This window comes from Myxocyprinus asiaticus, chromosome 42 (genome assembly GCF_019703515.2).
Source record: "Myxocyprinus asiaticus isolate MX2 ecotype Aquarium Trade chromosome 42, UBuf_Myxa_2, whole genome shotgun sequence".
Classification (NCBI taxonomy): Eukaryota; Metazoa; Chordata; class Actinopteri; order Cypriniformes; family Catostomidae; genus Myxocyprinus; species Myxocyprinus asiaticus.
This window is the reverse complement of record NC_059385.1, coordinates 6,877,340-6,897,223: the sequence shown is the minus strand read 5'-3', so window position 1 is coordinate 6,897,223 and position 19,884 is coordinate 6,877,340. Positions and strand designations below refer to the sequence as shown.

Below are 19,884 nucleotides of genomic sequence, written 5' to 3'. Positions count from 1 at the left end.
TTATTTACATGTCCTTTTTACACTTATCTTTATTTTGCGCACTCTTTTCTTTTCTTTGTTTATTTCACCTTCTTTATTTTCTGTATTGTCTCTTCGGTGTACTATAAGTATTTAGACAGACAGACAGACAGACAGACAGATAGACAGATAGATTTTTTTATTAATTTTTTTAAGTGGTGATGTGGCCTTTTACCCCACAATTGGTGTAAATGATAAGATAATTTTCATTTTTGGGTGAACTATCCCTTTATTCTGATTCTATACATTTCTGCAACCTGCTATTAGGCATACAAAAGTAACCTTTACTTTTAAAATCCTCTATACACTTTGAACAAAGTTTACAACAAAAGGTACAGAAGGAAACTTTTCAAATGTATTATACATATAGACAACAGACTTCTTCAGTAGAACAGAGTCCCAAGTATGCATTTGGTAAACAGTCATATCTGAGGAAAAATCAGTCTGTCAATATTTGACTAGTTTTACCGCACTGGCCCGAAGGTTATGAACTGTTCAGTCACTCATCTATTTGAGTAAAATAGAGGAGGAGTCGAAAATGAGGAACTGTAACGAGATTCAGTCCACTCAGGACAACGCCCGCTAAAGTTGGCAACAAAAGTCCGACACATTCCCGCAGACCAACGCATCCATTCAACTCAACGGGTGTTGTCTTTCTGTCTGAATTCAGCGGTTCAGTAGGTAAGATATTAAACTAAGACCGCGTTTATTATTATAAGACAAAAACTTTTCGATCGCTTTATTCGCTCCTCCATCCGCTCCTTAACAAAATGATTTAATTGCATTATTATAATTTTTTTTACCCATGATTAAACAGACGAGGAGCCTAGTATTAATATGACGTCATGCAAATTAAAGGCTACCGTGGATTGTAACAACTTGTTTGAAAAATGTAACAATTATTTTCGCATTAGCGTTTTGCGAAATAATGAACTCCCATATTCCGTCACGTGACGATTCTCAACACGATCCCTCTTATATGCTGCTTTTATAATAAAACAATGATGGGTCATATTGCTTTGCATGGCAAATTAATTTAAACCACATTGTTTTGCAAATATGCCTCATATGTCGTTGACTTCAAAAGGATTCAAAAGGAACAGCACTGACCAGCACCCCAGCATTTAGCCTAATATAAAATGGTCTGGTGGAAGAATACCAAAAAGCAAAGGAAAATCCCAAATGAGATCTCTTTAATCTCAGATGTGTTTCCTCACTGGAAAGCACTTGTTATCTCACAGGTATCTCCTCTAGAGTTTCAGAAGAGATCTCCAGGTCAAATTTGCAGTATGAGATCAAGCATTTCAAATCAAGTTCTGCCAAGAGCAAATTATTTGAGCTATGCCATCTACATTAATTGTATAGCTCTATGCTCTTGCTATAGACTGCCTCTGTTTTATGTCTCCTAAGGAAATGTTATACTTTTATACCAAGTTTATACTTAAATCATAACTGAGAACTCCATTTAGTCTCTTTGTGAAAGAGAAACCAATACTTTCTCCTGTGTACTCACAATTGGTGGGTTACATTGGTGGGTAGCCTACTGGGTAGATATTGAAACTGCACAAAGAAAAGCTAAGTATGAAACATGATTGAAATGTGTTGAGTGAATCTCTAGGTATGTTTCAAAAACTGTATGTTCCACAGCATGTATTATAGTAGAGACAAATATAGTGTCAACAGGGCTCTTTAAATGTAAAAACATATGTTGCATGCACATAAATTACTAAGAGACCTTTAAATGATGCTCTGTGTATTCATTGGGCCCCTGATCGTGTAGAATACAATGAAGTGAAAATTGAGAGACTGTAAGATGTCTCTGCATTTTAAATGATGTCTATTTTTGAGAGGTAGAAAGAGGTATTAAGCGGATTGTTTGAAAAGGAAAGCTGATACTGAGCAGAAGGCTGTTAATTACCGGTCTCTTCTGCTTAATGAGTTGAATAGTGAAGTATCCAGTTTGCTAATGGCATTCAGAGGCGTTATTTATTTAACAGTTTCACCTGTTATAATGTAAAGGCTCTCTCCTTACTATGTTTCACTACACTGTAAAAAAAAAAAAACATTCTGTTGTTTTACAAAAAAAAAAAAACTGCCAGCTGTGGTTGTCAGAATAATTATGTAGAAAATACAGTAAAAAATGTAAACAACTTTACAGAACAACCTGTAAATGTTACTATTTAAAACTGTTGTAATTTACATGACCATGATGGCACTGTAAAAAAAAAAAATCTGTTAAATTTACATTAAAAAAACCTGTCAAACTTCTTATTAACCTTCTGAAACTGTAAAAATCTGCTTTTTACTTTATGAGGTATTGTTAATCACTGTAAAAATGACAGAAGAGCACATGATGACATGAAGTTCACCAACAGTGGCTTTTCCTGGAGCAATGACCAATAAACATGTAGAGACAGTGCTCAGTGTCACTCACACAAACACTAAACACCATCAGTGTTAACACATGTGAAATTAAAATAATGCAGTAAACATTAACTAAATTACATCAAATATAAAACATAACACCCCAATATACATAACTGATATTAAAAATAAGAAGAAACATAATTATTCCCATAAAATATAATGAAATATGACGGGTCATGCAGGGAATTGCGGAAACGCCCGATTATTGTTTTTACTGGAATTTTAACAATTTTTTACTGTAAAAAGTACATGTACTCTCTTGTTAAACATAATTATACAGGAAACTCTTAATGTCATTTTTACAAAATGTTATTGTAAAAACTAATTTGTTGTCTTTTAAAATATATTTTAAAAAATTTACTGTATAATTTACAGTTAATATTCGTTAATCAATTAACTTTTTTTCTGTCTTTTACCGTTAAAATTACAGACATTACAGTGTAGAATAAATGCCAGGCAAACTAGTCTGTTTTGTCAAAGAGATAACAGGAAAAGATAATGACTATAGTCATGTCTTTCTGTCACGTTGCTGATCTCGGTAGGGCAAGTTTAGATCATATAAATTGATTAAAAAATACTTTCATCTTTGACAGTTTGAAAATGCATTTGTGTTGTACATGCATGGCTGCCCAAGGGCTTAACATATGTATACATAAATGTTTATTATTATTAAAACCCTTTCTTTTTTTTTTCTTTCTTTTTTTTTGCCTCTAGCATTTTTAACTCTTCATCTCCAGATTTCTCCAGAGACCTTCTCTCTTTTACAATGGCAGCGGTAAGAGAATTATTTTGAGTCTAAAGAGAGAATTCTTTATCTAATTGTACATTTTACATAAAGTGTGGTCACTTGTGGAAATCATTATCCTCATTATAATATATACTATTTGCATGAGTTCATCTGAAACAATTATGTTATGCAAACTTTTTGCAAATTCGAAGGCAATTTATTGTATTGTATTAATATCACAGACTTCTTAAATCAAATGAAGGTTAATTTCTCTTTTTTTGTACCCCACTTTTGCTTTTGCGTGGTTCTTTAGAGATGCATACGAGTACTAAAATATAACTGATACGTTACATTTACATTTTAGGACAAGTCACACACTCTGACACAATTTGAGCTTACAAATATGCAAATTTACAAATAACACTGTGACAACAGCTCTAAATTTATAGGTTTAGGTTTACACTGAGTGTTTACAGTGTGGATAGAGTGCTGTTGTCTGTTTGTTTTGCTGTAGTTGGGTGACCGTGGAACTGTGACTGAGGCATCAGACTTCAAACCAGAGGAAGATGCCCAGAAAATCTATAGCGCTATGAAAGGAGCAGGTAAATGATCAGACAAGTCAAAATGGACTTCAAGATTAGATTTTGTCCTTTATTTTGTCCTCTTTTTCTTTCTTTCACCTAATGGCACTGCATTAGTAGCCTAACCCATAAAGTTCACACCCTTAAGTGCTAAGGTCAAAAATACAGCTTATAGTGAGAAAAATGCCCCAGATATTTAACTTTTTATTTTATTCATTATCTAACATTTTATATATTATTCTGTTCTAGTCCTTTCTAGCATTGTTTAGTGACCAAGAACTGTCCAAGAACTGTCACATGTCTATATATTTATATTTATAATCTGGTATATAGCTAATATAATGTATTTTCTGAAAACTCTGAACAACAAGAAAATGCTCCCAATGACAAATGGTCAGCAGTAAAGAGCTGTATAATTTTACATTTTGACTTGCCAGTTATGTATTCTAGCAAGTGCTTTATGATATCTTGTGCAATATACTTTTGTGTTTGATGTTGAATATAGCAGTGTTTCTCAACTGGTGGGTCGCAGGTCTGTTCGGATAGAGCCGCGGACGGCAGGGAAAGAACAATGCCGTGGTTCTCCGTCCATTAAAAGGCAAATTTTATGATAATCTTGCGTTTGTTGCTTTATACACACTAAATATGTTTTCGATCTGCTCTGCTCTAACCTACTGTATCACTGGGGTGCACGCACGTCAACGGGTCTTCCCTCAATATCGTAACGCAGACCAAAAAAACTGATTCATTTGAATTCCAGTTAAAATCTTTTGAAGTGCTGTGGAGGAAGTCAAACATCTTCAAAAGTAGACAGTTCTGACATTAACAGCAATGAGGAGGAAGAGCTATGTGCCAAAAAAGTTTTTTTTTTCTTACTAAAATTAATTTTACAGTAGTAAATTTATTACAGTAGTAACAGTAACTGTTGTATTTTGACTAAAATGTTATAGTTTCATATTAAATAATCTTAATCTATTAGGTAGAATCTATTAGACCTCATTTTAATTACAGCTGTGGCAGTTGTGGTTTAAGTTTCTAAATGTGAATAGGCTACTTGTTTCATAACAAATTCTTTAATTTATTATTATTATTATTATAATTTAGTATTATTATGACATCAGCAACACTTGATACATGCCCCACTACTTGAAAACCATGAGTAAAACTATTCAAGATGAAAGAAAATGTGACCCAGGCTACATTAAATACAGGTTTATGTTGGGTCGCCATTTAATGCCCAATGCAAAATCTGGGTACTGAAGCAAAACCAGGTGACAACCACTGGAATATAGATAACAGCCATAATTTTTTCAGATTAAAAATGTATTTAGATTAAATGATTAATTTAAAGAAATAAATGTAAGGCATGGCCTTTGCTTATAATATATGGTTAGAAAAAATGTGCACTCATAAAGGTTAAAAAATGCCTCAGATGTATGTACCTGTAAAGTAAAATAAAATAAAAAAATACTATTTAAAAATACATATCTAATATTTAGAATTATATACAGTACTGTGCAAAAGTCTTAGGCACAGACGATTTATGTTAAGATAGTTATGTATATCTTCAGCTTTAGTGTGTCAATAGGAAATATACATTTTAGACTCCCAAACACTACTTTTGTAAATAGAATAGATTAGAATAGAAGAACAGGGAGCCCTGCAACAGATGTCATGGCCCCCACAAAGCCCCCCACTGAACATCATGTCAGTCTGGTATTACATAAAGAGACAGAAGCAATTGAGACAGCCTAAATAGATAGAAGAACTGTGGCGAATTCTCCAAGAAGCTTGGAACATCCTGTCTGCGAACAACCAAGAAAAACTGTGTCCAGGTGTACCTAGGAGAATGTGTGCTGTTTTGAAGGCAAAGGTGGTCCCATCAAATATTGATTTAGCTTTTTTATGTTTACTGGACTTAGCATGACATTAATTGGTAAATTAAAACTATTTAAGCAACATTTTTCACCAGTGCCTAAAACATTTGCACAGTATTGTGTGTATATATATATATATAAATAAAAAAAATCTATCACTGATTTCAGCCCCTTTGAGTAACTAAGCCGTAGTTTCTGCATCTAAATATTTTACCATTCAGACCAGAGAACTAAATCACATTTCCATTTCCAGTTAAACTGCAACCTGCGGCTCAATTGGGCTGTGGTCCAATGCAAAGTAGAAGTTGATTCTCTGGCATTTTTCCCTTGAAGTAATGAAGTGTCGTTGGAGTAAATCTTGGCATGGTGGAATGCAGCCAATTGAGATTTAGTAATTTCTAGTGTAATGAACTTCAGCTGATTTCAGTGTGAGACGCATTACGAAAACAGGAATCGCACACAAACCGATACTGTGAGACACAGGCCTGTCTGTATGGGAGTAAACAAGTGTATTATGAGTCAACTCCATGTGATTTTTCATAATATATTTAAGGTACATTATTACAAAAGTGGCATAAATGTAAATTCAATGCAAAGAATGAAACAATCTTATGCAGTTATGCAATCAATGATGTGAAGTAATCATGTGAAAAAGCCTGGGGCATTAAAGGGATAGTTCACCCTAAAATTCAAATTCATTTTGAATCGTCTTCATTTACTTACCCTCATATCGTTTCCAAACTCATATGATCTTCTTTATTTTATGGAACACAAAAGACGATGTAAGGCAGAATGTTGGCGTCAGTCACCGCTCTCTTTACTGAATAAATGATAACAGAATTGTACTTTTTGGCTGAACTAGTCCTTTAACTGAAAGTTCATTTCTTTCAGGCACAAATGAGGCAACTATCATCGAGATCCTTGCTCATCGCACTATTGCACAAAGGCAGAAAATCAAAGAGGCTTTCAAACAGTCTGTGGGAAAGGTAACATACCTTTTTTTTTTTTTTTTTTTTTTTAGATACTTTACCCTCTGTCTTACTAAAAGTTGATGACACTGGCAGTGAGCGATTTTCTGAAAGTCAGAACTGTGGCTTCGTAATAAACAGCTGATATTAACAGATCTCAGCCTTTATCAAAACAACATTTTATCTGTTGAAACTAGGGAAGCTTGTCTCCACATTCTTATCTTTGCGAAAGGTCCTAATGGCAGGGACGACACGAGGAACCTTCTGGTTTTATTTACATAAAACATATGGTTTGCAAGTGATAACTGTTGACAGGTCTTAATGATTCTGTCGCTGGTACGAAGGTGCGGACAAGGGAGATTGTGTATCACTGATAACAGATGCTCTCGACTGGCTTCAATCATTAACGCTTCATGTAAATGTACACAATGAGTCCATGTTTCTCTTAGGAGACATTCCTGCTTTATGACTGTTATCATTACAGAGGATGAGTAAAAAGACTGATGTGTTTTGTCTTGGCTTATATCTCACAGCCAGCATTGATTTTATGTACTGGTGCTTTCTTGTGGTTGCTCTCTATTAATGTGTAAACCCTCTTTATACAGTGACATAGTGACCATAATGTAACTAAGTGAATGAAACTGTCAATAAAAGTCATGGTCAGGTCTTGCTAGCATTGGTGGAAACTTTTATTGACTGCAGACTGCCCTGTTGCTGTGTTTTGTAAGAAAGAGTGAGTCATCGTGGGGGAAGGTCTGGACAGCGTACATGACGGTCTTTGAATGGATACTCTCTGTAAAGTACAGAGCTACAATGAGCAGTACCGCACCCACTGGAAAGTTGCATCAGAAATTACAGTTTTGGTCTGGTGTTTCAACATAACCCTTATTATCCAACACCAAATCCATTGGTTTCTTTTTCCATCTTTCATATTTGATTTGCATAAATGTAAACATTTACTTGTGATGCATTAATGAATATATCTAAGAAGAAATATTCTCACATTAGGCTTATGTCTGGGTTTGGGTGTGGCTATGTTCGGAATAGTGTACTGCAGAAATAGTACCAATGTATGGTGCTACTGTATGCAGTAAGCATACTGTACACCTTATGCAAATTGTCTGTATGCATTGAACCTGAATGACCTAATACATTTGCCTAAATGAGCAGTATACAACAGAGGACACTGCATGGATGTGCATTACCTGGCCTTTCAATTCCAGTGTGCTGAATAAACTAGGAATAATCACAACCATATTTACAGCCACAGACATACTTTTTAACATATTTCTTGACTGTCATTTTTACACAAATTAAATTTTCAAAAGGCAAAATAACTCCCTTGCATGCAATGACAACAATGTAGCATACTATTTGAAATGCGTGGAATAACTTTTACTGGTCCACTTGCTATTTTTAAAGAATAGTAGGCAATATATATACAGTAAATAGTAAGCTAGTATTACATTCTGAAAATAACCCAAGACGTTTTTCCATGTGATAAATAACACCTTCATTTTAAATGTCCATGCAGGAACTGCTTGATAACTTTAAGTCAGAGCTTACTGGAAACTTTGAGAAGGTTGTGGTTGGTTTGATGATGCCAGCTCCGGTGTATGATGCATATGAACTGAGAAACGCCATCAAGGTTAGTGAGGAACTGCAACGCTCTGACAGACGAGAAAAAAAATGCTAAGTAAGCTCCCCATACAGAAATTGCAAAAAATAATGACCGTTTTCAAACATGTTTCCAACACTCTTTCAGTCTTACATTGGCTTTAGATTAATTATGATTGATTATTTTGGCAAAGCCGGAGCGATTCTTCATTTTCTTTTCGTCTCTAGGGTGCAGGGACAGAGGAGGCATGTCTTATTGACATCCTGGCCTCCAGAACCAATAGTGAGATTAAGGACATTGTCGCTACTTACAAGAAAGGTACATGCGACACTGCAAAAAATATGCCCAAAAATGAAAAGTCTCTCATCATTTACTTACACTCATGCCATCCCAGATGTGTATGACTTTCTATCTTCTGCAGAACACAAAGATTTTTAGAAGAAAATCTCAACTCTGTAGGTCCTCACAATGCAAGTCAACAGGGTCTAAAATTTTGAAGCTTAAAAAAAAAAAGCACACAATGGCAGCATAAAAGTAATCCATATGACTTCATTGTTAAATTCATGTTTTCAGAAGCAATATGAAAGGTGTGGGTGAGAAACAGATCAATATTTGTCAATATTCTCCTCCCTGCCCAGTAAGTGGCATTATGCATGAAGAATGCGAATTGGCAAAAACAAAAGTGAAAGTGGAGATTTATAGTCAAAAAAGGACTTGAATATTGATCTGTTTCTCACCCACACCTGTAAATATTTGTGTTCAGCAGAAGAAAGAAAGACATGCACATCTGGGATGGCATGAGGGTGAGTAAATGAAGGAAGTTTTAGGTGAACTATTCCTTTTAATTCAAGATTTATTCTATTTTCTGTGTATATAAGTGTTATTATGTAACACAATTTAGTTCCTCAGTTCTTGTTTAAAGGATAGATATTTTTACTGGAAAACAACAGTTTTATTGATGCTTGTTAAAGAACCTTGTCACACATCTTAACAACTGTTACATATAAAAACTGAAGATGTCACATTATCTTTTGCACAATGCAACATTGTTTGAATATTGAGCTCTCCCTACTGTTTTTGTTCTGTATTCTTTTTCTGATAACATCATCACAGAATACAGCAAGAGTCTTGAGGACGATGTTTGCGGTGACACTTCTGGAATGTTCCAAAGGGTCTTGGTCTCTCTACTCACGGTAAACAAATAAAACATCCTTTGTTAATCTCCCTTTTATATCTTTTTGTTATGCAAACCTTTGCTGTCCACAGTGTTCGGCCAGTGCAGATGTCATCCATAGTTGGCAAAGTAGATCTTATATATTTATTTCTGCTTTGATTATAGGCTGGGCGTGACGAGAGCACCAAGGTAGATGAGGCTCAGGCTGTCCAGGATGCAAAGGTGAGGATTTTCATGGATTAAATGTGAAAGGAATATTCCGGGTTCGATACAAATTAGGTTTAGTCATCAGCCTTTGTGGCATAATATTGATTACCACAAAAATTAACATCAACCTTCCTTTTCTTTCAAAATAAAAGCAAAAATCTGGGTTACAGTGAGGCACTTACATTTAAAATACTCAAGTTTCAAAAGTATAGCCACAAGAAGTAAACCGTATCCATGTTAACATGATTTTAGTGTGATAAAATCACTTACTAACCTTTTCTGTGTAGAGTTATATCTAATTTTACAACTTCGCTGACCTAACGTAACGCTGTAAACCCTTAAAGGGATAGTTCACCCAAAAATGAAAATTCTCATTTACTCATCCTCATGCCACTCCAGATGTGTATGACTTTCTTTCTTCAGCAGAACGCAAAGATTTTTATAAGAATATCTCCGCTCTGTAGGTTCATACAATGCAAGTGAATGGTGATCAGACATTTGTAGCCAAAAATCACATAAAGACAACATAGAGGTAATCCATAATACTCCAGTGGTTAAATCCATATATACAGAAGCGATATAATAGTTGTGAGTGAGAAACGGATCAAAATTTAAGTCCTTTTTAATCTAAATCTCCACTTTCACTTTTACATCTTAAAGTCAAATGTGGCGGCTGTTTAGTTTCACTTTCACATCTGAAAGTTAAAGTGTAGATTTAGTATAAAAAAGGATTAAATATTGTTCTGTTTCTCACCCACACCTATTGTATCACTTCTGTAGATATGGATGTTTTCTTTGTGTTTTTTTTTTTTTTTTTTTTGAGTTACAAAGTTCTGGTCACCATTCACTTGCATTGTATGGACCTACAGAGCTGAGATATTTTTCTAAAAAACTTGGTTTGTGTTCTGCTGAAGAAAGAAAGTCATACACATCTGGGATGGCATGAGGGTGAGTAAATGATGAGAGAATTTTCATTTGTGAACTATTCCTTTAAACTTTACAGCTCAGAAAATACACATTTTAACAGAAGAATTAATGCAAGTAATTTTTTAAATTATAAGCTTCCTGTTTCTGCCTTCCTGCCCATATTAATTACTACATGGGATATTTGCATAAAAAAAAATAATAATAATAATAATAATAATTTGTCACACTGCAGGACTATTTAAGTAAACTGTTAAAAGCCAAAAGGTAATTAAAAATGTAGATGTTAATCATTATAAATTATGTAAACAAAATGAAATAAGAGTTACATCATCTAAATATATACATTTTACTTGATACACTCATATTAATTTTAACCCAAAATTAGTTGTCAGTTATCTATATGTTGGTCCGTGTATATTCATTATATGTAAAAGCAATGATTCAACAGTATAGTATGTTCAGTACATGTAATAGCAATATTTTAGTAGATCCAGTATTTGCATTTGCAATTATTTAGTATGTGAAGTTCAGTATACAGTATTTGGTGTTTGTCACAGTTACTGCTTTATACACAATGGGTTACAGCCTTAGACACACAGCAGTCATGTTTTTGTTCATTAATAATTTATGGTGTATAAATGGGAATTGCTTAGATTAAGTTCTCCATTTTTTTTCTCATCCAATAGGACATCTACGAGGCAGGCGAGGCTCGCTGGGGAACGGATGAGGTCAAGTTCCTCACCGTGCTGTGTGTGAGGAACAGAAATCACTTAATCCAAGGTATCTGCAATCACATTATGGCCCGACTGCAGTAATCAGCAACATCATAACATCAGTCCTCTCTCACACTTATGCTGCATCAGCACATGTGATATTTATTATGTAAGAGCAGAAAGCAGCTTGGGGGAGAAATGACCATGGAATAATACAGCAGACTCATTATCTCCACCTTGTGGTGATAGATGTAAATAGTTTATCCAAAGGGACTGGCTTTGTTCAGAATAGCAAACTACCAGGGGGCCTGGGTAGCTCAGTGGTAAAAGATGCTGGAGTTCTCTAGCTTGCTAGTTCGAATCCCAGGGCGTGCTGAGTGACTCCAGCAAGGTCTCCTAAGCAACCAAATTTGCCCGGTTGCTAGGGAGGGTAGAGTCACATGGGGTAACATCCTCGTGGTCACTATAACGTGGTTTGCTTTCAGTGGGGCGCGTTGTGAGGTGGATGGTGTGAAGCCTCCACACACTGGGGGATAGGACATTCCAAACTGGGTGAAAAAGGGGGGAAAATCCCCCCCCCCCCAAAAACAAGAATAGCATACTACCACACTATTTCAGCCGAGTAATAGAAAACTGTTTTTGTTTCTGAAAATGATACCTGTACAACATTTGCTGTATTAAGCATACTACTTGCCTAAAAAGTATTAGGCAGTATAAATTTTATACTGTGCAGTATGCAAAAAGCAGTGTGCTAGGATTCAATTCCAGCCATTTTCACTCACTTTTCATTTTGCAGTGTTTAAAGAGTATCAGAAAATTGCTGGTCGGAGCATTCAAGACAGCATTAAAAGAGAGATGTCTGGCTGTTTGGAGGACGTTTTTCTGGCAATAGGTCTGTTGTGAGCATTGCAGTCATTCAGTTTACTAATCAAGTTTTCATTTGCCTACTGACATATTAAACATGTCTTTTTACTTTGCAGTGCAATGCATGATAAACAAACCAGCATTTTTTGCAGAAAGGCTTTACAAGTCAATGAAGGTATAATAAAACAGCACTTGGGCTAATTATTGTCTATGTAAAGAATCTAACTAGTACAAAGATGATTTTAAGTATGTACTTGTTCATGCACATTGTCTCTTGGCCCCTGCAGGGTTTAGGCACCACAGATAGCGTGCTGATCAGGATCATGGTGTCTCGCGCTGAGATCGACATGCTTGACATCAAGTCTGAGTTTCTAAAGATGTATGGAAAAACCCTTCACTCCTTTATAAAGGTGGGACGCAGCGGATTTATTAGAGGACATTAGTCCTTTTTTGAAATGTATTTTGAAATGTATTTTTATTTAATAATTAAAAAAATAAGTATTTATTTAATATTGAAATAAAATATATTTGTGCATTTTTATTTTTAATACATTTTATTTTATAATGTATTTTTTTATTTTTTATTATTATTTTGGAAAGTTACATTTACTGTTGAATGGAAAAAGCTTGACGAGAACAGATTCCTGTGTTATTGTACATCAGGAAGTTGGTCCCTTTAGTAGTCAGTAGCCTTTAGTTCATGTCATAGACTTGCGCCATGATTTACTACTTCCAATTGCTAGCCGGTGGCGGGTGATAGTAGGGGAGAAGAGACATTCTCATTCTAGGGAGCATTTTACTGGGGAAAACACTAGCATATAGACAACCACAAAACTAAAATTCATGGACTAAGCGCAACAAATATTTAGCAACATATTTGTCAAGTTCAAAGTTTTATCTGTCACACACAGTTATACATAACAGTGCAAAGGCAGTGAAATGTGTTGTCTTAAACCCTTCACGAAACCCTGTTCTGTTTGGTTTCTAGGGTGACACGTCGGGAGATTACCGTAAAATCCTGCTGGAGTTGTGTGGAGGTGAAAAGTAGCTGAGCCATGAGGGGCCGCCACATCTGTCTTGTTCATCTCTATCTCACACATTGGCCTACAACATTTCAAACACATTCCTTCTTTGTAATAACAATTAAAACCAAATAGTAATGTTTTAAACAGGTTTTTTAAACTTTAACCGTAAATTTTTTTTTATTGCCTTAAAATTTATGAGACTCTTTTATAGAAGGGCACATCTTAGAGTTTGTCAAATAAATAAAAGCCCATATTGACCCGTATTTACTTTTTTTTTTTTTTTTGTCTTGCTGGATACTTTTCTAATCCCAGTAATTTCTTTAATTACTCAGAATACAGTTTGTTTAATGGTACAACAATGTTTACTTGGTTAAATTAGAGTAATTGCTCATGGTCGGTTTCACAAGCATATCAGATCTACTGTAGTCTTTATTTTATTGGATTAGAGGTTTTACAAGATATGTGCATTCAAGGAATAGTTCCCAAAAATGAAAATTCTTTCTCTGACAATTTACTCACCCTCATGCCATTCCAGATGTGTATGACTTTCTTCTTCCAAACACAAGATAAAGATTTTTTGAAGAATATCTCAGCTCTGTAGGTCCATACAATGCAAGTGAATGGTGACCAAATCTTTGAAGCTCCAAAAAGAACATAAATGGAGCATAAAAGTAATCCACATGACTACAGTGTTTAAACCTTCAGAAGCAATTTGATTGGTGTGTGTGAGAAACAGATCAATATTTAAGTCCTATAAATTCTTCTCCCTGCCCAGAAGGTGGCAGTATGCACAAATAATGTGAATTGCCAAAAACAAAAGAAGAAGGTGAAAGTGAAAGTGGAGATTGATAATAAAAAGGACTTAAATATTGATCTGGTTCTCACCCATTGATTTTGTTTCTCTGCCTTTGTGCATTTTGGAGCTTCAAAATGTTGGGTCACCATTCACTTGCATTGTGGGGACCTACAGATATATTCTTATAAAAATCTTCAGTTTGTGCTCCGCAGACGAAAGAAAGTCATATACATCTGGTATGGCATGAGGGTGAGTAAATGATGAGAGAATTTTCAGTTTTGGCTGAACTATCCCTTAAACTGAACAGCAAGTGGACTGGGCTTCTCTGAGAATTATGGAAAAAATAACTGACAAAAAGCAGAGTTTATTGACACTTACCACTAAGTGGTGCTGTGCACATACTTTTTGGCCCTTGGCCATCAGTCACAGGGTTATACAAGTGGAGCTGTCAATGGATTATTTGGTGGTGAGAACCTTTTCATTCCTTGCACTTTCTGTCTTGCATGAAGCAGAGCGCTGCTGTCAGTTTTCATCAGGCACAAAATCTGCCTTGAAACTCTTAAAAATATCAGTCTTTTTTTTTTTCTTTTACAACAAAGGGTCAAAGTAAGAGCTCAACCTTCAGAAAGTGTTGTATGTCCATTTTATACATTGAGTTTGATATATCTTATGAGGTTTACAATCTGTGCAAACCTGAATACAGTAAAAAAAATAATAAAAATTATTTGTGTGATTGTGTTATTTTCTAGAGGTGAACATTTTGGTTTTTTGTTTTTTTTTTATTTTGTTTAATAAAATCAGATAATAGTCATACAACTCTACAGCTGCGGTGGAGTAGGCCAAAATCACAGTTTTAAAGAAAGAATGGCATGTGTGAGTTTTATGTTAAATAAAAGTTTGTGTAATAAATCGAATAGTTCTCTGCCTAAAAAAATATAGGATTTGTGCCTTTATTGCTTTAAAAGAAGTACTTGGACACCAATTTGTACCGTATTCGTGGAAAGCGCCAGTTACACGCAGATAATGCCAGCCAACAAATTTGTGTGTATGTTGGAAATTTCAGTCTCGAGTGGAATTGAGTTGATATTTTTGATCTAACCGTGTTTATCTCAATATTAAGAGTTAGATTTGTGTTTTATGGTAAATGGTCAGGGCCTGCATAGTTGTGTTGTTCATTTTCTAAGGTTTTTGAAGGTTTTTATAGTACCACAAATGGACTGAAATGGGTAGCAATTTTGCAGTTTGGCTTATATATATATCAAGGGCTTTTATTGTTGCTTGTTAAAGGTTATGCAATGGAACACAATGCAATTTTTTATGTCATTTTTCTATCCATCCACAAAATTGTCAGAGAGCAATTCTTTAAATTATGGTAGCATACTGTAGTTGATCCAAAATAAAGTGAGGTTGTAAAAAAAAATCTCAACTCAGTGGTATTACATGAACGGTTAATTTGTAATAGTCTTGAGGTTGTACCAAGTTGTTTGCTGCTATCAGAGTCTTCATTCGCATTCTGCCGGAGTGGCTCACAACATTATGAGAAAGTTGGAATGAATGTTACACACCAGCTATGACAGGTTAATGAGGGGCCACAGCATAAATACATCTCCATAACTTCAGGCGATGCAATTTTTTTATGCATTTTTGTTGTTGTTGTTCATGCTTGTCAGTTTGCGTGATTTTAAAAAAGTGGATTTCCGTGTGTATAAAATTGTGATTGGTCCCTGAGGCCAGAGTCCATAATGTCAAAACTACTGGCTTGTCTGCAAACCATCAAATAAATTACAGAACCAAAAATTAACAGCAAATGCTACTCTCCAAAACCTTATCTTCAAACACATATCCTGCCTACAGTCAGTTTTCGGTGTGATTTAATAGTTTAGGTTTTCCTTATGAGGATAGTTCACACACACAAAAGAAAATTATTCTGTCATCATTTACTCACTCTCATGTCATTCCAAACGCTTAATACTTTCTTCAGAGTAACAAGAAACGTAGACGTAAATATGCAACAAAGGAGGAAAGATGCAACGAAAAAGATGCAAATGAAAGCGAATGGCCTAATATCTCTTTTTATGTTAATTGGAAAAAAGAAGGTCATTGGGGTTTGAATGGAATGATGGGTAATATGTCTGACAAACAGAGATAAGGTTTCAGCTGCCTGTTTGTGCTGGCAGATGCTGAAGATGTAGTGTTAATAAAACCAAAACTGACATGCATCAACACAGGAAACCAGCAAAGCTTTAGGAGCAGAATGTAAATAGGGTGATAATTACTGGAGTTATATAAACTTCTGCAATGGATATAACACTTCAAAATTTGGTATGATACTTTTAAATGAAAAATGCATTCACAGAGGATGCTTTAAATTTTACTGTAGCACTTGTAGCAATGACGGCATTCTAGCAGACAATTTATTTTTATTTATTTTTTCCAGGTAAAGTTTTATCTCATCATGCTTTCTGCAGCACTTCCCAAAGATGTAATTGTCTTGGCATAACAACAGTTCAACTCAGTCTTTAAGTTCTTTTGCACATTCTACCCTTTTCTTCTTATTTTTCAGTTTCAGATGTGGTTTTTTCTTGGTGTTTATATAGAATTAACTCAACCATTTAAGTTAAAGTAACTAGATGCAAGTAGACTTAGACTTAACTCTTAAGCATTTTAAATATTGTTTCTACTTAATAATTTTAGTTGAATTGACTCAAATTTAAATCATACAGTAACACAGCTCAAATTAAGAATATTATAAGCAATTTAAGGTAAATAATTAAATAAACTGATTTCTCCACAGAAATGCATATATTCCACTTCAGTTGCACATACACAAGGTGAACTGTAATTAACAGAATTAACAGGGTGCAACTTGACCAAAGGGGACATCACACGAAACAACTATTTGCAACAAAACACTATTAATAATACTACAAAAGAGCCAAAACCACTATAAATTATTACCCATAAGTTCCCTTTGACTAAGGAAACATAATTAAATTATTAAATTATGGGTATTCCTCATAGCCTCAATTTGACTTAACACTTAAAATCTTAAGTCTATAGATGTTTAAGATAAATAAGTTCAAGGAACTTAGATATTTGATATTTGAGTCATTTCAAATAATGTTTAATTAAGTCAACTTGATTTTTCCAGTAATGACAACATTAGGGTTTACAGTCTATGTACTGGTCATTGAAGCTGTTAGTTTAGGACATGTGAGGGGTCTGATTGGTGTACTTCTCTATCCTGGTTAAATCTAATTTCATTTCTTCTTTCAAGACTGTAGTGCATAGAATAGACTTCATCTCTCAAAAGAACAACAGACTGATGAATTTCTTAAGAGATTTATTTCTTTAACCAAAATTTGACTTGCAAGAAATGCAAGTGTACACAATACTTATATAACTGAAAAAGACACTGTATGGTGATGTCTATACTTCGTTAAGTAGCTGTAGCACAACCATTTTCAAATGTTCTAACAATAAGTAATTAGTTAAATAAATAAATAAATTAGCATGTTAGAATAATTTCTTTAGGATTACGTGACACATTATTTTCTTAGTAGACTGGAGTAATGATTGCTGAAAATGAGGCTTTGTCATCCAGGGTAAAAATTTTATTTGAAAATAAAAATATAAAACAGTTTTTTCAAATAGTAATACAAATTTGCAGCATTACTAAATGTAGTGTTTTTCGAAGCATCAATTTCTTTCAAGAACAAAAATGTGTTAGTGCTTCCAAACTTTTGGAGGGTTGTGTAAATATATATATATATAGATATATATATATATATATATATATATATATATATATACTACCGGTCAAAGGTTTTGAAACACTTTACCGAAATGTTTCTCATGATCTTAAAAATCTTTTGATCTGAAGGCATATGCTTAAATGTTTGAAATTAGTTTTGTAGACAAAAATATAATTGTGCCAACATATTAATTTATTTCATTATAAATCTAAAATTTAATTTAAAAAAAAAGTTTTTGAAATTGATGACTTGGACCAAATAATAAAGAAAAGCAGCTAATAAGTGCCCAACATAGATGGGAACTCCTTCAATACTGTTTAAAAAGCATCCCAGGGTGATACCTCAAGAAGTTGGTTGAGAAAATGTCGAGTACATGTCTGCAAATTCTAGGCAAAGGGTGACTACTTTGAAGAAGCTAAAATATAACATAGTTTTTATTTATTTTGGATTTTGTTTAGTCACAACATAATTCCCATAGTTCCATTTATGTTATTTCATAGTTTTGATGACTTTACTATTATTCTAAAATGTGAAGAAAAAAATTATAATAAAGAATGAGTAAGTGTTTCAAAACATTTGACCAGTAGTGTGTATATATATATATATATATATATATATATTGATGGTGCTGTTTTTTACATCAGTAATGTCCTGATTATACATTGTGATCTGTTGAATGCCACTTTGGTGAATAAAAGTACCAATTTCCTTCCGAAACAGCAAAATCTGTACATTATTCCAAACTTTTGTAATGTACAGATTTAGCTTTTTTGGAAGGAAATTGGTACTTTAATTCACCAAAGTGGCATTCAACTGATCACAAAGTATAGTCAGGACATTACTGATGTAAAAAACAGCACCATCAATATTTGAAAAAAAAGTTATTTTTGATCAAATCTAGACAGGCCCCATTTCCAGCAGCAATCACTCCAACACCTTATTCTTGAGCAATCATGCTAAATTGCTAATTTGGTACTAGAAAATCACTTGCCACTACATCAAACACAGCTGAAAGCTATTTGGTTCATTAAATGAAGCTTAACATTGTGTTTGTTTTTGAGTTGCCACTCTATGCAATAGACTGGCATGTCTTAAGGTCAATATTAGGTCAAAAATGGCAAAAAAGAAACGGCTTCCTCTAGAAACTTGTCAGTCAATCATTGTTTTGAGGAATGAAGGCTATACAATGCTTGAAATTGCTAAAAAAACTGAAGATTTCATACAAAGGTGTACACTACAGTCTTCAAAGACAAAGGACAACTGGCTCTAACAAGGACAGAAAGAGATGTGGAAGGTCAGATGTACAACTAAACAAGAGGATAAGTACATCAGAGTCTCTAGTTTGAGATATAGTCGCCTCACATGTCATCAGCTGACAGCTTCATTGAGTTCTACCCGCTCAACACCAGTTTCATGTACAACAGTAAAGAGAAGACTCAGGGGTGAAGGCCTTATGGGAAGAACTGCAAAGAAAAAGCCACGTTTGAAACAGAAAAACAAAAAGAAAAGGTTAGAGTGGGCAAAGAAACACAGACATTGGACAATAGATAACTGGAAAAGAGTGTTATGGATCTTAACCCCATTGAGCTTTTGTGGGATCAGCTAGACTGTAAGGTGCGTGAGAAGTGCCCAGCAAGACAGCCACATCTATGGCAAGTGGTACAGGGAGCGTGGGGTGAAATGTCACCTGAGTATCTGGACAAACTGACAGCTAGAATGCCAAGGATCTGCAAAGCTGTCATTGCTGCACGTGGATGATTTTTTGATGAGAACTCTTTGAAGTAGTTTAAGAAGTTCTGAATTTTATTTTTATTTTTTTTTTCAAATTGTAATAGTAATTTTTCACATTATTAATGTCCTGACTATACGTTGTGATCAGTTGAATGCCACTTTGGTGAATAAAAGTACCAATTTCTTTCCATAAGTGCAAAATTTGTACATTATTCCAAACTTTTGGCCATCAGTGTATATATACTGTATATGTAAATTAGAAGCAACAAACTGGACCTATTTTTACTAATGGTTTCAGACTTTTGGGCGCCACTGTATATATGGGCCTACTTATTTAATAAAACAATTATGCAAAACGTATGTTCATTTTATAGTTTTGAAAAGGGCTGTGCTTATTCACCATGCCTTTGTTTACCACGACTAGAAGTTCTGCCAGTTCACTGAAACCACATAAGCTGACATGGGAAGCAGCAATG

General features: G+C 34.4%; 1 protein-coding gene across 1 annotated transcript; it reads left to right on the top strand.

The window, feature by feature from the left end:
• The first annotated feature begins 537 nt into the window (after positions 1–537).
• On the top strand, positions 538–14,646 carry LOC127432548 (annexin A4-like). Its single transcript, XM_051683756.1, has 13 exons — positions 538–699; positions 3,160–3,220; positions 3,687–3,774; positions 6,522–6,616; positions 8,133–8,246; positions 8,444–8,534; positions 9,330–9,409; positions 9,556–9,612; positions 11,211–11,304; positions 12,034–12,129; positions 12,218–12,276; positions 12,389–12,511; positions 13,090–14,646. Exons 2-13 carry the CDS (start codon positions 3,212–3,214, stop codon positions 13,147–13,149), a joined length of 966 nt encoding a protein of 321 aa, XP_051539716.1. The 5' UTR covers positions 538–699; positions 3,160–3,211; the 3' UTR covers positions 13,150–14,646.
• Positions 14,647–19,884: the final 5,238 nt, after the last annotated feature.